Source organism: Microchirus variegatus, assembly GCF_963457635.1.
Source record: "Microchirus variegatus genome assembly, chromosome: 15".
Taxonomy (NCBI): domain Eukaryota; kingdom Metazoa; phylum Chordata; class Actinopteri; order Pleuronectiformes; family Soleidae; genus Microchirus; species Microchirus variegatus.
Genome location: NC_139816.1, coordinates 25039150 through 25060792, shown reverse-complemented (window position 1 = coordinate 25060792; position 21643 = coordinate 25039150). Strand labels below are relative to the sequence as shown.

The 21643-nt window shown below is 39.2% G+C and overlaps 1 protein-coding gene across 4 annotated transcripts in view; it reads left to right on the top strand.

Moving 5' to 3' along the window:
• Nucleotides 1–21643, top strand: part of slc12a7b (solute carrier family 12 member 7b) — a gene marked incomplete at its 5' end in the record, with an annotated part of 69746 nt that overhangs the window by 34011 nt on the left and 14092 nt on the right. For all 4 annotated transcript variants that reach the window (XM_083901658.1, XM_083901657.1, XM_083901660.1 and 1 more), the window contains 10 exons: nucleotides 10411–10505; nucleotides 10916–11047; nucleotides 11984–12130; nucleotides 16354–16408; nucleotides 18458–18588; nucleotides 18744–18985; nucleotides 19156–19367; nucleotides 20469–20636; nucleotides 20728–20826; nucleotides 21175–21232. In XM_083901658.1, coding sequence (XP_083757784.1) covers nucleotides 10411–10505; nucleotides 10916–11047; nucleotides 11984–12130; nucleotides 16354–16408; nucleotides 18458–18588; nucleotides 18744–18985; nucleotides 19156–19367; nucleotides 20469–20636; nucleotides 20728–20826; nucleotides 21175–21232 — 1339 coding nt within the window. The remainder of the gene's footprint in view (nucleotides 1–10410; nucleotides 10506–10915; nucleotides 11048–11983; nucleotides 12131–16353; nucleotides 16409–18457; nucleotides 18589–18743; nucleotides 18986–19155; nucleotides 19368–20468; nucleotides 20637–20727; nucleotides 20827–21174; nucleotides 21233–21643) is intronic.

The window sequence follows — 21643 nt, the reverse complement described above, 5'->3', positions numbered from 1 at the left end:
CGGATAGCAATAGCAGGTCCTACTGCATATAACTAGAGACTAATTGAGTTAATACTGCAGTCATTTGCAGTGATTGCATCTAATTTTATCAAAGTCAGCGTGAGAACATAGACAGTATAATTTAATTCAGGCGTGGGGAAAAAAAGGGGAATCAAGCAATAAGTGTCCATGCGCAAAATTCAAATAGATCAATACGATAAAGAGAAAAATTTAGAAGTATGAAAAGACACAAGACAGACAAGTAGCTCAGTGGTAGAGCGAGTCATCTTTCAAATTGTTGGTTGGTTGTGGGTTCAAATCCCAGCTCCGCTAGTCTACATGCCAATGTGTCCTTGGGCAAGACCCTTAACCCTGCGTTGCTCCTGACGGTTGTGCCGGCAGCTTGTGAATGGGTATGAAAGATGAGTGATAGAAAATGCTCTGCACATAGATGCACTGTATGAAAGTGTGAGTGAAATACAGAAATATAAACCATTTATTTACTTAAGCACAATAAATGTCCACAAAATCACACGATAATCGTGTGTGTTTCTTCATAATAACATATACATTGGTTTTGTTTAAGCACCAGTCCAGTGTTGGCTTCGATAACATTTTATGTGAATGCGAACATCAAAGACTACGTACGTAAGTGGGAGCATCTGTGTGTAAACGGAACTGAACTGAACTGAATTGAGAACAATCTGCATGGAGAGCTTCACCGTGCAGTCGCTCCATGATATACTAAAAAGTACCCTTTCCCTTCCATTTCTTATCCAAAAAATGTCAAATTAACAGACGGGACAGACAGACACTACTTGAATTAATAGATCATATTAGAGGGACATTGTCATGAACATGAATCACAGGCTAAATCTGAGATAGGGATTCTTTTCCCTTTTTGGGTCTACCACTTGACTTTTTTGTTCCATAACCCTCAGGATCTTTTAAGAAGTTTTAAAATGACTGTCTTACTGCGTCCAACCTCAGCAACAATGGCACACTGTGAGAGGCCTTGCTGATGCAGCTCAACAATCTGGCCGCGTTCAAAGAGAGAAAGCTTTTTTGCCTTTGCCATCAGGAGGTCATGACAGTGTGGATACCTGACAGAAAATGGTACTGAATCCACCTTTGTGCGAAGATTTAGGTTTTTAACGGACTTTAGATCAGCTGATGAACAGCCTAATTCAGTTTAATGGTTGTTTGAAATAGATTGCTTACTAAATATTTTTTTTGTCTCACTCCAATTTCTTCTTTTTGCATTTTGAAGAACTACTAAGAACCTTAACATACAACAGTGCAAAAGGTAAATTCTCACAATTTTTCAACTGGTCTTAACATTTTGATCAGGAGTGTATATACAACCTCCTAGCAGCTTTCATCTTCAGTGTTCTTTTTTTTCTTTACTTCAGGTGCATATCGAGAATTACTGCATATATAAATATATATGCAGTGTATTTAATTTGCTTTTTTTGAATGTGCACTTACAGCATTCCTGAACTGTCATGAAAACTGCTGATGTTAGCACTTTGGGTAATGCAGGGTGGGTTATAATGACAAAGAGCATGTTGCCATTTTTGTTGTCATGTTTTGTTGTTTGTTTTTAAAAGTTACACATTTTCAGCGTTAAAGAAAAAAACAAGAAGAAACAGTCAAAATTGACCATGATTTAATCTGGATTATGATAACTGTAATCTGTCTCCCTTTTTATCTTTCTGGAACATTTGGGTATTAGCACTGAGAGCTGCTGTCATAGTTCATGATGGGTGGCTGCTACATATCCAAGACACAACAGCCAATGTTGTAGTGTAAAAAATGTCATGTAAATAATGTTGCTGACTAGCAAGGGTAGCATGCACTGTAACTGAATTGAGCCCATCTTCAGCAGCAGCTGTCAAATAGGTAAAGTTCAGTAGTCTTTTTCAATTTACTCTACCTCAAAAAACAACAACATAAAAACCCAGCAAGCTAGGAGTGTTACTTAAGTGTAGTAAACAATGTCTCTCTGGTACCTTTTAATATTTATCATATTATGTTATAAAAAGTAAAAAAAAAAAATGTTTTTATAGTATTGCAGTTAAAATAATTACCATCTTTATTATGAAGTGCCAAATGTTGCTGTTGGTTGCCAGAATGGTCCTGTTCAGATCATCTTTCAGTTTCAGTTTGTTTTGTTCTGCCAACATTAAAGCAACGTTTTGTGTGATTAAACAACCACACTGCTCTGATGCTTTGAGTCGTCTGCTTTAGTGAATAATTACAGTTGAACTGGATCTGATCATGTTTGGAAAATAAACAGCATGTGTAATGAGCACAGAGGCTAACATCCGTTAACTGGGCCAGAGTCTTGCCACTGCTACTGCACATGAATCTGGACCATGTCCCACAGGACTGTTAGCTACAGCACACAAAGGGACACAACACATTGCCCTGTGTCATTTGCACCTGTACATTACCTTAAGTGCAATTTACATGATTTACTGCAGTAAAAAAAGAAAATGGCATTCATCAATTGGAGCATTAGTAGTAGCTGGCAGCTTTTTTAGGGCACAAGCACTGATTGGTGCAAAGGACCTATTGTGTTATCATCATCCTCTTCATCTTTTACTTACTCTTTGAGGGCCTTGTCATGCCCAAAAAATCACCAGACTAAGGCCCCGTCCCACTACCTCCCCCTTAAAATTTCCACTTGGTTTGGAGTGCCCTCAACTGTAAATTCCCCTCGTTGAGGGAAGTGGCTTCCCTATGGAATTGGGACACCACTTTATGCAAATTAGCATAGTGAACATAACGAACGTTTGTTGTTGACAATTCTACCGGTGGCGTGTGCTACTATTTTCATTCAGGAGAAAATGCCGGTGGATCGAGCTGTTGTGTTGCCTGATGGGTTGGCTGTGTTTGTTTATCTCCATTCACGCCGGTTTTTCTCCGTCCTCGTAAACGCTATATCACGAATGTGATTAAAATCTGACAAGTACAGGGTATTCGTGCTCAAGTGAACGCCGGTGCACACATCCGAAACACTGACACAACTACCCAGATGTAGCAGAGCTAGCTATTTGCCAAGTGCAAATAGCCGCTAGCTAGCTAGTTAGCTAGCTGCTTTCATAAATCGTCAGTTATTTTCTGACATTTGTGTTCAAAGTCCAACGGTCCAACCAGCTCACTGAATTCACAAAGCATCATGGGTAATTTCATCTTTCACTTCGCCCGCATCAGAGCTCACTACATTCTGAGGGTTGATTATAAGGACAAAATCACACTCCCCTTGCTCCCCCCTACACAAGCACGTGCAACATTTAGGGTTAGGGCAAAAGTTTAGGGTTAGGGGAGGTATTGGGCAGGGCCTAAGTGTACACATCAGGATCAGTGGAAATAGCAAGCTGACTAAGGTGTTCCCACTAGCCAGACATAAGTTTCCAACTCCTCACCTTCTGTTGATCGGTATGCAGTAACCGTGTTAACCATGCTAGTGTATAGCGTGTAGCACCCTGTGGTCCAGGATATGATTGTGCCACCTACTGGAAACAGGATTTGCACCTTCAGTTACTACATTTACTTAGGGTGTGATCTAGGGCCATGCAACGTCCATTGCCACCTCCGCCATGCATGTGGGTGTGCGGGCCTGTCCAGTGCTGCTTGCAGCCCAAGTTGTAGCTTGGAATGCTGATGTTCAAGGCTTGCCTGTGGTGAGTGAAAGATGAAATATTTGAGCATGTTTTTATAGATGAGTATTTTTAGCTGCATTCTGGATTATCGTCAGAAAAATATGATACTACAGTGTTTTCCCAGTAACTCAGGCATTAGCAAGAGAGAATATAGTTAATGAGCTAACTAATGAAGTGAGCACTGACTGCTGTCTTATGCACTCATTATATGAATAGCGCCGCATACTCTATGTGTGAGTGGTCTTATTGTTTGCTATATGAAATAACATCAATACAAGTTTATTATAAAAAGTCAGTCAGTTACTGTGACTATTCATGATATATTAAAAATATACAAAATAAATTTATTTTATGAAAACAAAAACCAGCAAGCTGCTTCCGTAAGCTCAACACCCCATTCCTGCGTTACTTTCACTAGCTCTCATGCACTGGAGTTTAGAATATTTGAATAGCATTTTACTTGCGATCCCCATCTCTAATGTGAACAGCAGTTTTTTCTTTCTATCATAGTCATCAAATCATTCATAAGCAGTAAGAGTGGACCTTCAAATATGTTGAAATTAAATTAATCCTAAAACATAAGCCACATTTTTTAGCAAACATAAGTAACATTTTAGAATATAGGTTTCAAAAAAGAAATTAATTTAGATTTATAATTTGTCTTAGTATAAAACTGACATCTTAGTTTATAGTCATTTAATTTAGGTGTACCTGAATGCTGAGATACACGAAAGTCTTGGAATGGAAGATAAAAACCCTGAACATATAGTAAATTGTAAATAGTATACAGTGAACTGTATTGTCGGCCTTTTGTCAGTGGCTCTAAATAAATCCTTACAACTTCCGTTTTCAACAATTGCAATGACTTCGAAAGCACCTTATGCACAAGCTATAAGCAGAAACTTCGCCCGGATTTGGAAACGATGCTGCCAGTTTTATCCTTCTGACACTGGGTCCTCAAAGAGGATTTGCCCTGTGTCATTTAAGACGATGATTATCTGTGTTGTGTAGCATCTCCAGTCACCACAGCTCTGGTAGGTTTGACTGGACCTCAGCTGCATCCTCACAGCACCATAGAGCAGAAAGTCATTATCTTACAAATTCATTCTGTTCTCTCACAGCTTACTGAAAACTCTCTGCTCTATCGTAATACACCATGTTCTGCTCTTCCACTCAGACTGTGTTCACGCAGAGCCACACAGTACAAGGACATAATGACTTTCCCTGTGATTATCAGTGGGCTAAGCCATGCTACAAGCCTCTTATTCCCCCTGCAGCTGGATGAAACAGTAAAAGTTACCCATGAAATCCCCACTGCAGTCAGAGTTCACAACCGGCAGCTCCGCTGATGGATGTTGAAGTGCAGGGAAAAAAGCTGTGGTTGTGATTGGCTCACTAAGGGGAGGGGTTAAAAAAGAATTGGTGTATGGTTGTAAATATTTTTTTGTTGTTGTTGATGATGGTGTTTTGAGGAACTTCACTGGTTTATTTGTAGGGTAGAATAACCTTAAAATGAAAACACTGTACACTGAAAACTAGCTGTGTCTTTTACTGTAAAGGTCTGAGCTTTGTTGGAGTTTATGCTCTTACTTTCATGGTGGTGCAGGAGCTGCTACATATCTTGGTTTGTTTTTGTTTTCATTGTTGGTGCTTCTGTGTAGCGGTAGTCGCCACCTCCGTTTTGCTTACTGTGGTATTTTTAAACTCAATTTTATTGTTAAAAATTAATTTTCCTTGTAAAGTTTGCATTTTTATCTCAGTGTTTTATAAAGGTTTAAACCCAACAGATGAATATTATTGACCTACTTGTGCTGCATAGCTGCTGCACAGCTAACCAGATAGCACAGTTGGTCTTGTTGAAAATGTAAGCAACTGACAAGAGCAACCTTGATGTAATCCAGTTAATGAATGAAAAACATGAATCTGCCTTTTTCTGAACAAATGTAAGCATTTGCTCTTAAATAGATAAATTGCATGAAAATATATGCCTTTGTACTATAACTTTACACAGTCTTAAGCATAGAAAATATGGATAGCTCAATGTGATTCTAGTGTTTCTAGTACGTATTAATCAATGAAATAATTGAATGCAGTTAAAGCAAGTTTGTTTACTTCTAGTGTGCGCTGACCTCCGACATGAAAGCCAGAAATTGAAACAGAAACTGGTTTAGCCTGTGGTACACTACATGACAGAAGCCACCGGGTTGTGTTTTGGTTTGGTTGAGTTTGAAGTGTTGGTCCGGTCGTTCATTGGTCATCCATCAACCAATTTGGTTTGTTCTCTTTCCCGGGTTCTCTCTCTGAAAGTTGGCCTGTCAATCAAATCTGGCTCGCTCTCAGAAACGACCAATCACAATAGAGCCGGTACGCCCTGGGTTCCCTCCCTCAAGTCGAATGTTAACCCACAGGAGCAGAACTTGATTTCGAAAGAGCACAGTGGTTTTCAGGGGCACTTCTCTCTCTCTAGTGGCTGCTTTGCGCGCTGCTTCAAGATTCCTCCTCGTGCGAGCAGTTCTTGGAATAATATTTCACCCGCATTCACATTGTTTTTTGCACGACTGAATTTTGGCATGGTTTGGTCGCCATAGGAAGGTTTAATTATAAGACGATGAGCGACGGAACCATCGATAAAACAAAAGTTAACCAGGTGTCTCGGCACAATTTATTGAAAATGACTGGAAGTTGCAATCCTTTGTTTGACTGTCAAAAAAACAGATACGCGACTTATTGCTGAGACCTGCACCGAGGAATTCCTCGGCATTGACCAATGAGTGGAAAGTACATGGCAAACTAACCACTCTAGGCACAGATAGCACTGGCAGCTGCTCGGAGACTTCCATATGGACAGAGTTTCTAAGGACATTCTCAGTTTTGTTGTTGTAATGTTAACACATGTTCTTGTTGCTTACAGGATGGCAGTCATCTATGTTGGCCTTTTTTAAGATGACCTGGTTGGCACTTGGCCTGAGTCTCTTTGAAATCTCAGTTTTATGCAATTAAACGATGGTGTCTGAAATGCACACTGTCTGATTACTCATTAATTTAGTCATTCGAAAAAAAGCAAACTTTTAATTAGTTAATTTGTTTTAATATATCGACAGCCCCGTCAATTATGTTCTGCTTTTTCATTTTACTTAATTCATAAATGAAGCGACCTTCTCAAAGTTAAACTTACAAAGTAAAAATCATTTGGGTTGGTAGCTTTTAGCACTTTTGTTGTGATGTTTTTGTCATATTCATATTTCATATACAGCATGATGCAACACATCAACACATTTCCTCCAAATTGGTGTACTCTGCACTTTCAAACATGACAGTGTTAAGAGAAGCATGCATGCTCAAACTCTGTAACTTGTCTGCTCATTTGAAACATGGCCTCAGTACAATGCTGTGTTTGACACAAAGTGGTTTCACAGTTTGCTGCTACAGTGTCCTCTGTGGAGACGTGATAGCTGTGCGTTACTTTGACTGAATGTGTGAGCGCTGTTGTTGTCAGGAGAGTGGAGATACAGAGAAGACGGGGTGTTTGCCACTAATTTGTGAAAAACAAATACAATTAATAGGTCTTTAATGGATCTTGTTTGGCTGAACAAAGACAGTGGCCTCCTATCCTGTTGGGATGTTCTATTAAATCACACTATCTATTGTTCTGGAAGCTAATGTGGATACAAATCATTGACAGGTGAGGTCATAGGTGACTAGGTGATTTGTAGTTGTTTACTTCTTGTCTTGATGACCACTCAAAGCTGCTTTATACTACAGTCAACTTTTCACTCACACATTTATGTGAAGTGCATTTTGTATCACTCATCTTCCATACCCATTCACACCCTGCAGACACAGCCATCAGAAGCAACATGGAATTAAGTATCTTGCCCAAGGACACATTGGCATGTAGATTAGCAGAGCCGGGACTCAAAACCCACAACCTTCCTGATGAAAGACGACTCGCTCTACCACTGAGCTACCATCGAAAAGGACAAGGTGGTTGTTTGGCATGCACGTCCACAGATGATAAGGACAAGATGTTTTTATCCCAGCAAAATGCTGACCGCACAGTTTTTTGCTTTAGTTGTTTTTTTTTGTTGTTTTTTTAAAACCTTTCATTGGCTCTCCTTTGCATTTTCAGTCATACTTACAACCAGTTTGAAAAAAGTGACAAAAATATGTAGAGCGGGAAATTCCATGCATGTAGCTGTGCAACACAACTCCTAAACAATGGTTTACTGAAAATTGTTTGATTGTGTGAGGTCATTTGACTATGGTTTGAATGTAATAGACATTTGTCGATATTCAAATGTTGCGCACTACAGTTTTAATTTTTAGATGTGAAAACCATACAAACAACAGACCATGAGGATCTTTACCACATTGTGCATTTTCTTTCCATGTGTGCATGGGAACCTCTCCAAATACTCTGGCTTCCTCCCACAGTCCAGATTGGGAGATGCAAGCACTTGTGAATGTGAGAGTGAATTGTGTAGGGCTATAATTGACAAATATTTTCAAAATCGATTAATCCGTTTTGTAAAAGTTTAATTAATTAGTTGTGCGGTCCGTCAAATGTCAGAAAACGTTGATTGTTTTCTCCTAAACCTTGAAATGAAATAAATACAGTATTTCATGTGTAATTATTCCTTTTGTTATGTGGAGAAAAGAAACCAAAAAACAAATATTCACGTGTAAGAAGCTGAAAAATCTGAGATCTTGTTTTATTTACTACAAAAACCACTCAAACTGATAAATCATTTACCAAAATGATTGATGGTTGCAGACCTAAATGTTTTCTGTGTTTGTATTGTGGCCCTGTGGAGGACTGTCCAGTGACGGTATATTTACTGCAAGACTCACAGTGGGGAAAACATACTGAGGAGTCCAAGGAGTTTGACTGTTTGACTGGTCACCAGCTAGTAGAAGTATAAAGGTTCAGAAACTCACTTTATCTTGACAAACTTCAGTTGCGCTCATCATCTTCCTCCGCTTCATGACGCCGTGTAGGGGGTAGAGCAGCAATAGAGAGGCTGGAGTGGTGAAAGACAGTGTGTGCTTCTTTTACCGTTATCTTTTGCATCACTTATCCACAGAATGTCCGAACTTGGCACTGCATTTACTCTTGCCCTGTAGCAAGGCACCTGTCACGTTTGAAATCAGTCGGACCTTCGGTTCGAGAGATATGCGAATAACACACAGACAAAACAGACATTCCTGGAATTTATAGATAGATTTAGAGGATGTAGACTGGTCTTAAGAAAAGTGCTTTTTATTTATTGTTGTTATACCTCAGACTAGTGTAAGAATTTCATTTTGATTTTATTTATCTAGACAATGTAGACTGGTTTTAAGACAAATGTTTATGTTTTTGTATTCCTGGATAGTTAAGAGATTAATAGAAGTGTTTATTTTGGTCTAAAGAAAAGTTTTATACTAGTAATGGTCATGTTCTTGATATTGCAATGCAACAATCGTTTAATAAAATCCAGACATTTTTTCTGCAAGTTTTCCAAAAGGTTTTTTGTTTTGTTTAAACCAAACCACGTGTCAAAAACCAAAGTTGAACCGAATCGTTACACCCCTACCAGCAACACTCTTAGAAATAAAAGTGCTAAGTAGAACACAGAGGTGGAAAAAGTACTAAAATATTGTACTCAAGTAAAAGTACCAATACATTGAGGAAAATGTACTCAAGTAGAAGTAAAAAGTAGTTCATTTGAAATGTACTTTGAGTAAAAGTTACTTAGTTACTTTGTGTGGGGTGTGAGGGTAGTAGAAATATGACAGGGGCTCAGAAATCCAAAACTATGTTGGAGCTCATACGCCCAGCGAGACACAGGATATTACCTCACATTTGGCACGTGCCCTCTATGTTCACGCACCAGTGCTGGTGCAAATCACATCATCATTCGTCTGGTTCTGGTGTATATTTTCCCCTGTAGGTCTTCATTGTGCTGAATTTTTATTTTTACTCAGTAACGGATAGGATTTAAAAAGTAACTAAGTACAATACTTGAGTCAATACGTACTCAAGTAAAATACAAAATCCTGATTTTAAATTGTACTTAGAAAATACAAAATACACAAAAAAAATATTCAATACAGTAACTTGAGTAAAAGTATTTTGTTACTTTCCACCTCTGGTAGAACCATTTAAGGTTCTTAGGCTTGTCCTCTTAGGAGAACCCTTTTTGGCTACAAGTAGAACCTTTATAAAAAGGTTCTCCCCTTTTGGAGGGTTTCCCGGGGGGGAACCCGTTTAAAACCCGTTTAAAACCCTTTATTCAGGAAAGGGGTTTTAAAGGGTTCTCTGGATCAAAATGGTTTTTACTGGAACCATTTGTGTTACCAAGAACCCTTGAAAAACCCTTTCTTTGGGAAAGGGTTTTTCAGAACCAAATGGTTCCAGGTAGAACCTCAGCCTTTGTAGAAGGACCCTTTTGGAACCCTTATTTCTAAGAGTGTAGATAATTACATAATAAAAACAAATCCCTGACTACATTGGATCTTTGCAAGCTGGAATGTAAGTATGGAGGGGTTTAGAGTGGCCTGCTGGCTGGCAGTTTGAGAACCCTGCGTTACAGCTCATATTTGTATCTGTGGTGTGGAAAACAACCTGCTCTTTTGGAATTCACTCAGTAAAAAGAATGTTGTTGGCAACAGTTGACAGTGAAAACAGTGGAATGTATCAATTTCTTTGCTCCGCCATATTTTGGTTAAATCCAGACTGCCTTTCCTCTAAATATACAACTGTTTTGTTGTAATTCCACAGGTGATGGTGTTCCAAAGGAAAACAGCCCCTTTATCAACAACACAGACAATGACAAAGGCAGCAGCTACGATGGCACCAACATGGCTCTTTTTGAGGTAACTGTAAAACAGTTTCTAATGACAACACAATGTGTAAAGTAGTTGTATGTAATGATAAAAACATTATGTAAAAGCTACAAATACAAATAATTAATTGTATTCATGAATACATGTTTTGGTGGTGAACTAAATTAATGGTTCACAAAGAGGTGAATGTACCACTCTTTTGGAGACGCTGAGTAAATCTTAAGATATAGCGGTAAAGTTTTTATGCTTGAATGAGCTGAAGAATTTGTTTAAATCTGCAGTACAAGTTCAAGGATTGTTGTCTGAATAAAGACAAACAATATATATTTTGTTGATGTAACACCTTTTGTCACTGGCCATGGAACATGGAATTAATCCTGAGAGACACACCAGCTGCCATTGTTAAGCATGTTACAATTTTTGTTGTATTTGTTTTGAAGGAGGAAATGGACAGCAACCCCATGGTGTCATCTCTCCTTAATAAACTGGCAAACTACACCAATCTCACCCAGGGGGCACATGAGCATGAGGAAGCTGATGAAGATGAAGGGCCCAAAAAGAAAGCTGTTAAGGTACAACAGAGAGCCTTGTTTCCCTATGATATGTGTATGGATGCTGTTATTTAGGTCACAGCTGGTGAACTATCACAACATAATCAGGTTTTTAATTGATGAAGCTGTTTGACATGGCAATATCAAAATGTATTCTATTGTAGTGGTGTTATGTATCTATTATTATTTACAATCTGGAGGCACATAGTCAGGCCAAGACCTAATGTACAATAAATAGTCAGTCTCCTTCTTATATAGGAACATCAAATACTGGAGTTATTACACTTGGCCATTTGGTCAGTTTGCCTGAGCTGCTTTGTTTATCCTTTTGTGGTTGAAATTAAGAACAATTCCATGATGAAATAACTGACCCACAAAATTTCATATTCAAAGATCTTCGGATGCTCATATTTCAGAGATTTTCTTAGAGCAGGAAAATTGGCCACAGTGCTTTTATGCAGCATGGTGCTTCGATAACCACAGCTTCAGTCCCTCGCCCATCCTGTCTGGGCCTGTGGCTCCTCCCACTGGCTTGTAAGAACATAATGTTAGAAAAACGAGGGATGTCACAATTATAGATTTTCTTGGTACGATTATTGTTTATTATGGGTTAATTGATTTCACAACACTATGAATGCGTAAATTCACATCAACACTGCTTATAGGTCATTTATTTATATCATAACGTAACCATATAGTACGGGAAAAATTACAATAATCCCATTGAGATATGTCTTCATTAATGTTGGCCACGTAAAGTATTTTTCTGTAAACTTATGTTGATGATCCATCAATAAGATTTAGCAAGGACATTTATGCATTTAGCAAAAAACTGACAGCTTTACATTTTCTTAACTTAAGAGCACTAATTATGCTGTCAGGTTTTACTTAACTGACTCATCATGTGCTGCACTCATTTCATCCCCTCCACATTCTCTTATCGATCTCTCTCTACAGAGCCCACAGATGGGGACCTTCATGGGTGTCTACCTCCCCTGCCTCCAAAATATTCTGGGGGTCATCCTTTTTCTGCGCCTTACCTGGATCGTCGGCTCTGCCGGCATCCTGGAGTCCCTGGCTATTGTCGGCTTGTGCTGCTCTTGCGTGAGTACTCACTCAATGTGAATCTCTTTATATTTACTATGTTTTATTTGCCCTGGCTTGAAAGGGGATATAAGATAAATGGAAAGTGTGTATGTGTGTCTGTCTATTTGTCTTCCATCTGAAAAAGATGTCTATGTTTTGTTAAATGATAGAAACGGACAAACAGGAAGGAAACGCTCTGACTCTGCCCTTTTATTAAGGGATTTAGAGTCCAAGTATTAAAGCAATGACGTAAAAGATTATGTTAGAGTGAAGTTAATGTACATACGATACCCAGCTCTTTACTGCATTATATATACATCAGCACATGGGAGTCAGTGAGTCTATATGCTTGAGGATTTAAGGTTTTTCTCGTTCCGTTAATGGGCGGACTGATACAAATGCCGGATTGACAGCAGTAATGAATGACCGGTTGAAAAGGTGACTGTGGTCACTGATCCCTCCTATATTTAGACGCTGTGACTCTCCTTTTCCCATTCACCCTTGGCTTCTAATGGTCCCTGGCAGCTTGACGTGTAATCCCTCCATCTGCAAAGTGTTAGAGCAACATGCACACTCTCCAAGCATCCCACAGCAGACAATGGATTACTTCAGATTAATCAGGGAAAGTACTAAACCTTTCAATACTGTGTCAGATGAATGCTTTTGGCTCCATAATAGAACGCTTTAAGGGCATCAATTGATCAGGTTCCCTCATATGGTCATGACTGAATCTCGACATTTCTATTCCACAGTCACATCCACATGCAGGATTTTAAATGACTGGATTTGGGTATTGGCTTCCCAGTGGACTTGGCTGTCCATAATATGAAGCTAACCTTATCTATATGTAAGCTGCATTTACACTAAAGTTGTGGAGGAAAGGGATCCACAGTAGCCTGTGTTTGGCTTTCAGTGTGGTGCCGTAAATAATCCCAGGTTGAGCTGACAGGTCCCATTGGGTGCCGATGGGCTTTGTTTGGTATCATGGTATCATTATGACATGATTAAAAATTGTTTTGCAACTGGGGCTGGTAAATATGGCCTAAAAATAAAATCCCCGATTTATGTATAATATATCCAAATCACTAAAGATACTAGTCCTTTCTTAGAAACAATATTCTGGCACTCGTTTGCGGTAGCCATGTTATGAGTGCATCCTTGTGCATGTTCGGAGGGGAAAAGTAGGACGGGGTTGTGCACTGAAGATCCCAAGGGCAAAAGGTGCGCCGTAGTAATAGGAGAAAATAATTGATGTTTTTATTTTTTAAATCGTCCGGAACAAAAAACTTGAATTAATCGATAAAATCGATATATTGCCCAGGCAACAAATACAATATAAAGTATTCTATGAAACAATTATTTTTACTCAGGCAAATTACTGATATTAACTCTGTAAAAAGCAGAATATTGTCAGCACAAATTAGTACATATGCCATGGACACTACTTTGCATACTATTTTGCATTATATTATATTTTTGTACTATATTTTTGTATGAACTACTCGACAATGGAGAAAATAATTCATTGAAATCTGAGAATAATTGTTAATTATTAATTAATTGGCTAAAACTCAGTAGCCAATCAGCAGGCAGCTTCCTTGGGCCCGCCCATAGTCAGAATGGCAGACAAAAAAGTCAGAGTGCAAAGAACATGTTCGCCGTTGAGTCGGAGCAAGCGAATTTCCGACTTACAAACCAAAAGTGTATTTTCAAACAAATGAAAATACAATCATTTTCAATGATTAAATCGATATTGTATTTGCAATTTATGTATTTTTGATTTTGTGGTTAATTTTTGTTTGCTCAATTCATAAAGTTTTGTTTGCTTCTTAAGAAGTGTTTCTTGCTTTGTGAAAAAATATTGAGACAGATCCAATTCCAATATTAAAAGGAATGGGGATTTTTTGTCATTCATTTTCATTTGAATAACATGTTTAAAATTACTGTTATATTGGTGCAGGCTTTTGTGAGACTTTATGCTCTTAAACTTGCAGCCCTCCACTCAATAATTGATATTAAGTGGATATTAAGTGGCAGGCCACATGAAATTATTTCATGTGACCTGCCACTCAATATCAAGTTATATCTGTTTTTTTTTTGTTTTTTTTAAATAATAGACCAATTTTGCATTATAAATACATTTGGACTCTGAACCCTGTATCGTTACATATCAAAAGAAACACTTTTATTTTGATATTCTGTGAAAAATCATCACAAAGACAATTGTCTTGATATTATGATGGCATAACATTTTAGGCTCATATTGCCCACCCCTACATTATTTCGTACCTTTAAGTCTTTGAATCATCTGTGGTCAAGTACAAGCTTTGTACTTAGGTTTTCAGTGGAAGTCGGAGGTAAAACTGTCAAGTAATTGGCTTTACTCCAGCTTGTCTGCCACTTTAAACCGAACGCTCGGCAAAGAGCACACGGTTTAGCTTCACTGTGTCCTTGTCCTTGTTTCACTTTTCCACTTCCTCCTCTTCCCTCTGTCCTCACGCCTGGGCCTTTGTCACTTTGTATTTCTTATGTTGTGACTGTTAGTCTGTCTCCCTCCTCTGTCCTTCCTTCCATCTGGAAGCACTGTTATGTACTGTAAATGTATGATGCAAAATACAGTTAGGCCCATAAATATTTGGACATCGACACAGTTCTCTTTATTTTGGCTCTATACACCACTACAATGGATTTGAAATGAAACGAACAAGATGTGCTTTAACTGCACACTTTCAGCTTTAATTTGAGGGTATTTACAATATTTCCAAATCAAGTGAATGGTGTAGGAATTACAACACTTTCTATATGAGCCTCCCACTTTTTAGGGGACCAAAAGTAATTGGACAAACTAAACAATCATAAATCAAACTTTCATTGTTTAATACTTGGTTACAAATCCTTTGCAGTCAATTCCAGCCTGAAGTCTGGAAGACATAGACATCACCAGACACTGGGTTTCATCCCTGGTGATGCTCTGTGAGGCCTTTACTGACACGGTCTTCAGTTTCTGCTTGTTCTTGAGGCATTTTCCCTTCAGTTTGGTCTTCAACAAGTGAAATGCATGCTCAATCAGATTCAGGTCAGGTGATTGACTGATAACATTCCATATTTGCCTTAAAAAACTCTTTGGTGGCTTTTGCAGTTTGCTTTGGGTCATTGTCCATCTGCACTGTGAAGCTCCGTCCAATGAGTTCTGAAGCATTTGGCTGAATATGAGCAGATAATATTGCTGGAAACATTTCAGAATTCTCTTCCCATCACTGTGGTACAAGTTGATCTTGGTCTCATCTGACCAGAGGATGTTCTTCCAGAATTGTAACAGCTTTTTTAGGTGTTGTTTGGCAAATTCTAATCTCGTCTTCCTGTTTTTGAAGCTCACCAATGGTTTGCATCTTGTGGTGAACCCTCTGTATTCACTCTGGTGAAGTCTTCTTTTGATTGTTGACTTTGAAACACTTACACCTGCCTCCTGGAGAGTGTTTTTGATCTGGACAACTGTTGTGAAGGGCTTTTTCTTCACCAGGGAAATAATTCTTCTGTCGTCCACCACAGTGGTTTTCTGTTGTCTTCCAGGTCCTTTGGTGTTGCTGAGCTCACTGGTGCATTCTTTCTTTTTAAGAATGTTCCAAACAGTTGATTTGGCCACACCTAATGTTTTTGCTATTTCTCTGATGGGTTTGTTTTGATTTTTCAGCCCTAATGATGGCTTGCTTCACTGACAGTGACAGCTCCTTGGATCTCATATAGAAAGTTAACAGCAACAGATTCAAAATGCAAATGTCACTCCTGGAATCAACTCCAGAACTTTTACCTGTGTCATTGAAGATGAAATAATGAGTGAATAGCCCACAATTGTCCATGAAATAGCTTTTCAGTCAATTGTCCAATTACTTTTGGTCCCCTAAAAAGTGGGAGGCTCATATAGAAAGTGTTGTAATTCCTACACCGTTCACTTGATTTGGATGTAAATGCCCTCAAATTAAAGCTGAAAGTGTGCAGTTAAAGCACATCTTGTTCGTTTCATTTCAAATCCATTGTAGTGGTGTACAGAGCCAAAATAAAGAAAACTGTGTCGATGTCCAAATATTTATGGGCCTAACTGTATATCCTCAGCTAGAAGGAATGATGTTATGGACAAGTTTGTATCCATAATACATACATGTATATATTGACATTACAAAACCCATTGTTGCCAAATGTATGGATCACATAGGTTCATGTTTTTCACTTTGCTCTCTCTACAGACCATGCTGACAGCCATATCCATGAGTGCAATCGCTACCAATGGTGTTGTGCCAGGTATGATACTTTGGTACTTTTTAAAAGGGATGCATTATAAACAGAAAAGTAATCAATCAATCAAAACCAATTTGCATTTAGCTCTGTTTTACTAGAATTGGGTAGTATTTAAAAAAAAAAAAAAAAAATGTGCTTGCCAGGGATTAAAACTAACTTTTTTCACCACCGTCCCGGAAACGTCCCGAAAAACATTTTGAACCGTCCCGAATCGTCCTGAATCGTCCCGAAAATCTTTTCTTACATTTTGAGTTGTTACTTACTGATAATATAATAAAAACACAATACATTATGTTGATAATAAATACCATATTTATTTCCAGACTAGATTTGTCGTGTTGTAGATGACAACCAACACACTCAGTCACAGAACTGTGGCCTACCGGACCTAATGCCACTACTCCACCATTTAGTGACTGCATTTAGTGGGTTGTAGTCGTCATGAGAAGGGCCATGCATTGAGATTTGCATGAGGCTGTTTAGGGCTGTCAAAATTACTCAAAAATGACTTTTGAAAAAACACAAATATTCGAATATCTGTATTTGCGCATGATATCAATGACGCGCGCATCTGGTGTGCTCTGCATCCGCTGCATCTGGGTGCTTTAAATCAGCCAGACTGTCAGGTGATGACAGCATGACGTCAATAACAGGACGAACTAATACAACCAGACATAACTACTTGTAGATGTAGTTTATTGAAGTTTAAACATATTTCACAACATATTACCTACACAAAAATAAGTAAATGAACTAATGACCAAGAGCGCTGATCTCTCTCACTCACTCGCTCTCTCTCTCTCTCTCTCTCTCCCTGCGCATACTGATTTACAGGGTTTCCCCCAGAAAACCTGCTAAGCCCGGTGGTACCTCTTGGGTCCACCGGCGGCCCATGGCGTTTTTGTAAAAAAAAAAATTAAATGCAGCCAAGTTTCGCTTTTGCGCAGCGACTTTCCAGCGTTTAACAGGTATTGTTCCACAGTGAACTCGCTCTGTTTCGACCGCCGAATTATCGGTGCATCCCTAAATATAACATCTTTATTGACAAGAACGATGTAACTGTAATAATGACGCACTTGATAGTGTGACTTGGGTTTCAATCGGCACCTGGACAAGTGTGCGCTGATTACATGGGGGAACATGCGCTCTTGTTCCCCGGTATAGAAAAAGCCGTGGTGTATAAAAAAATATATATTTTAAATAAATAAACAAGCAACGCTAAGCCTGGTGGGGCTTCATTCAGTGATTGAAACAAACATGTCAACATTAATGAATTGTTTACATGCAGTGCGGGCGCGCAAAGAACTGCATGTGCGCCGCAGCTCGAGCGGCGCACAGTGAGAGAGGAGCAGTTTCTGCGTCTCACTGAACAACACAAACATGAGCGCGCAGCCATTTACCTTTTCACATTTCCCACCGACCGTGAACCCGTTCTGGTTCACAGAAAGTGTTGAAAACTTAAACAGAAAAATTTAGTCAGTCAAAATTCTCTTTTGTCCTGTGGTCGTCCCGAGAGACAATTTTGATCGTCCCGATGACCATTAATGACGTCCCCGGGACGACGGGACAGTGTTAATTTTAATCCCTGGTGCTTGCCAACCTCATCAGTTTCCCCTGAGTCAAGAAATGAATGAATTATTTTTTTTTGTTGTGTGCCCACCAGTGACACTTGGTCCGAGACTTGAAATTACAATGCTAATTCTGCACTTTTTAGACCCACCAGTAGGGCGACGGGACCTCATTCCCAGAATGTAAACCGTGTCCGCCATCTTTGCTAACAGTTATGCTAACAGCACCAAGTGTCACTGGTGGGCACATAAAAAAATAAGAATGACGATATTTCTCAACTCAGGGGAAACTGAGATTGGGAAGCACAATTAAAAAAAAAATCTACCCATATTCTAGTACCACATCACGGTTGGGTTCAGATACAGAATACAAAATACGTGTCAGTTTGGGTCGGGCTCAGGTCAGGTTTGGATAGAAATCCACACCTCTCTTTCTCATGAAATGACACCTGCTGGTGTGTTGTTTTGTTTTCCCCCTCAACAGCTGGTGGCTCCTACTATATGATTTCCAGATCTCTCGGCCCAGAGTTCGGAGGCGCCGTAGGTCTCTGTTTCTACCTGGGGACAACATTTGCCGGTTCCATGTACATCCTGGGTACTATAGAGATTTTTCTGGTGAGTGAAACTTGAATGTGTGGGTTTTCTCTTCAGGGTTTCAATCCATCAAACTTGTCTTCCCTTCTTTCTTCTCTCTGCCCTCTAAACTAACCTTCTTATTGAGAGTAACATCTGTATTTTTTCTTTTATTTGTGTCTCATCTGGCATTGAAGACCTACATCGTGCCTAAAGCAGCCATCTTTGTGGCAGAGAAAAGGGAGGATATGGGGGATGCCCTGCTGAATAACATGCGTGTTTATGGCACATGCTGCCTCGCACTGATGTCTGTGGTCGTCTTCGTTGGAGTAAAATATGTCAACAAATTAGCCTTAGTTTTTCTGGCCTGTGTTATTCTTTCAATCCTCGCCATATACGCTGGAGTCATTAAGACCATCTTTGAGCCACCAGACTTTCCGTAAGTCCTGTCTACAGTCTATTTTCTACCATGTTGTATTGAACCATATTGGGCTATAATGGCTTATGACGAAAGCATATTAATGTAATTTAATGTTTTAATTGCAATATTCTAATTAATGCATACACTGTCATTTAAAGATATTGATTATCTTTTCTTCCTCCACACAGTGTTTGTATGTTGGGAAATCGCACCCTGCAGAACCAAAACTTCGACAAGTGTCTTAAGACAGAGGATATTGACAACCTGACAGTCACGACCAAGCTGTGGACGCTGTTTTGTGAGGGACCTGAGCTCAACGCCACCTGCAATGACTACTTCAGCAAAAACAATGTCACTGAGGTGCAGGGCATCCCCGGGCTGAAAAGTGGGGTCATTTCAGGTCAGAACACGATGTTTCCTCTACGCAAAATAAACACCTATGACCCACTCAACCTGTACTCCATCGCTGTAACATACAAATATCCTCAATATTTTAAAGTTGTCCCAGTTCATTACACATTTGCTTGAATGTACAAGACCTGCCAAAATGAACTTTGATATTCCAACAGGGGATAACAGAACAGGCTTGGGTAATATTTGTTAATAGTAAACTCTTAGACAACTTACACAACCGAGGACTGAATGGTTTCATTAAGGAGTGCAAGCTCAGAACATTCCTCCCGTTTCGTAACTGTGGGCCATGACCAAACTAGGTTTATTCCAAATTGTCAGAGGAGATGCATTCCTGACATATTTGTAGTGAAGCAACTGGAATAATAAGTGTCAGTTTAGCTTTTTCTTCAATCCAGTTTCCCTTAGATAACTGCTCCTTAACCATATTTTCAATTTATTTGATAACAAAAAGGTGATCACATAATGTGACCAGTCATTGGTACATTAAAAGGTTACTCCCATGTGCAGGGGACATCATGGTCACTCCACCCCTGACTGGTTGTATTCAATAGTAAGTCGCTTTAGATAAAAGCGCCTGATAATTGACATGTAATGTAATGTAATATAGTCATCACAGGTTTTGTTACAAGGGTCATGATGACACCGTTTACCTCTGTAACTTTGACTCAACCTCTGTGAGTGTGCATGTGGACATTGCCAGGGCCTGTATTACTCATGGGGACCAAAACCTGGTCCTAATGAGGCCAAATCTGAAGCTAAGATTTTAATTGTGGTTCAGATTAGGGATTAAGCTTTGATTGGCCTGTCCAAAGTAATAGAATTTTAACACACAGAGACTGTTGACTAGCGTTTTTGCCTGAAATGCAACATGTTTTGTTTCTAATGCATTATATGATCTATTTTTGTTGAATTTATCTTTTCTCTCAAACAGCTTCTAACAATACTTCAAACACATTGTATTTTTCCCTTTAAATAATTAGTCAGGGTTTTACATTTACCCTCTGTATTGCTGTATATTGTGTCAGTGCTGGACAGCACTGCTTTGTGGAACTTTGAAGTTGAACTATTGTTTCTTTCTGTCTTGTAGAGAACATGTGGTCAGAGTATGGTCCTCTGGCTATGTTGGTAGAAAACAAGAAGCTGGAATCTATTGAGGGAAGTGACTCTGCCCAAGACATCTACATGCCATATGTAGTCAACGATATTACCACCTTCTTCACGCTGCTGGTCGGCATCTACTTCCCCTCAGTCACTGGTGAGAATGTGACAAAAAGATCCACACCCACAAATGAATGTGGATTTCTGAATGTAGAAACTAGATTTTCTGTTGTAACCTCACTTTCTAGGTATCATGGCTGGTTCAAACCGGTCAGGTGATTTGAGGGACGCCCAGAAGTCCATCCCTATTGGGACCATCCTGGCAATTGCTACCACCTCCATCATCTGTATCCTTATAATTATATACAGTATATTATGTAGCATAAATTTAGGGCTGTCACTTTTTACTTGAAATTCAATATTACTAGTGCAGTGCCTGTGCAAAATGTGTTTTTGTGTGTGTTTTTAGTAATTGTTGGTTTGGTGTGTTGTTGCTTGTGTGCTCGTTGTTAACTATTAGCCCGCTCATCCTCTCAGGTAGCCCACGGTGCTGTGTGAGTGAGAGGGGGAGTGGCTACAGTAGAGCGGGGAAAGACAGTGTGTGCTTCTTTTACCGATATATTTAACAATAACTTGTAATCGGACAGATTTTCACCAAGTATTTAGTATTTATTCTCCTGAACAATGCATCCCAGATGTCACCTGTGTGGTTCTGTTTGGTGCCTGCATTGAAGGAGTTCTGCTTCGAGACAAGTAAGAGTTACACACAACTAGGGATGCACCGAAATGAAAAGGGTTGGCCAAAACTGAAAATCAGGAAACTATTAGAATTATTATTCCAATTCTCTTGTTTTTGAATCTAGTTTTGTTGTTATGGCTGGGACTGTGTGCACTTACCTCACTAAAGTCAAGGCATTGTAATTATATTGAGTACGGTTCCGACAAAGTGCAGGGATCTGAGTGAATGATACGGGGAGGTCATAGTCTGCGCTGTAAGTTGTGCTTTTGCGCAAAAAGACTTTACAGCATTTAAAAGGTTCCACCGTGTACTCGCATCTTGTTGGAACCATTTTATTGGTGTTCCAAACTGATCTTGGACAGACTCTAAGCGGGAATAGACAGACACATGCTGGCTGCAGTTTTTTTTATGGGTAATCACAACAA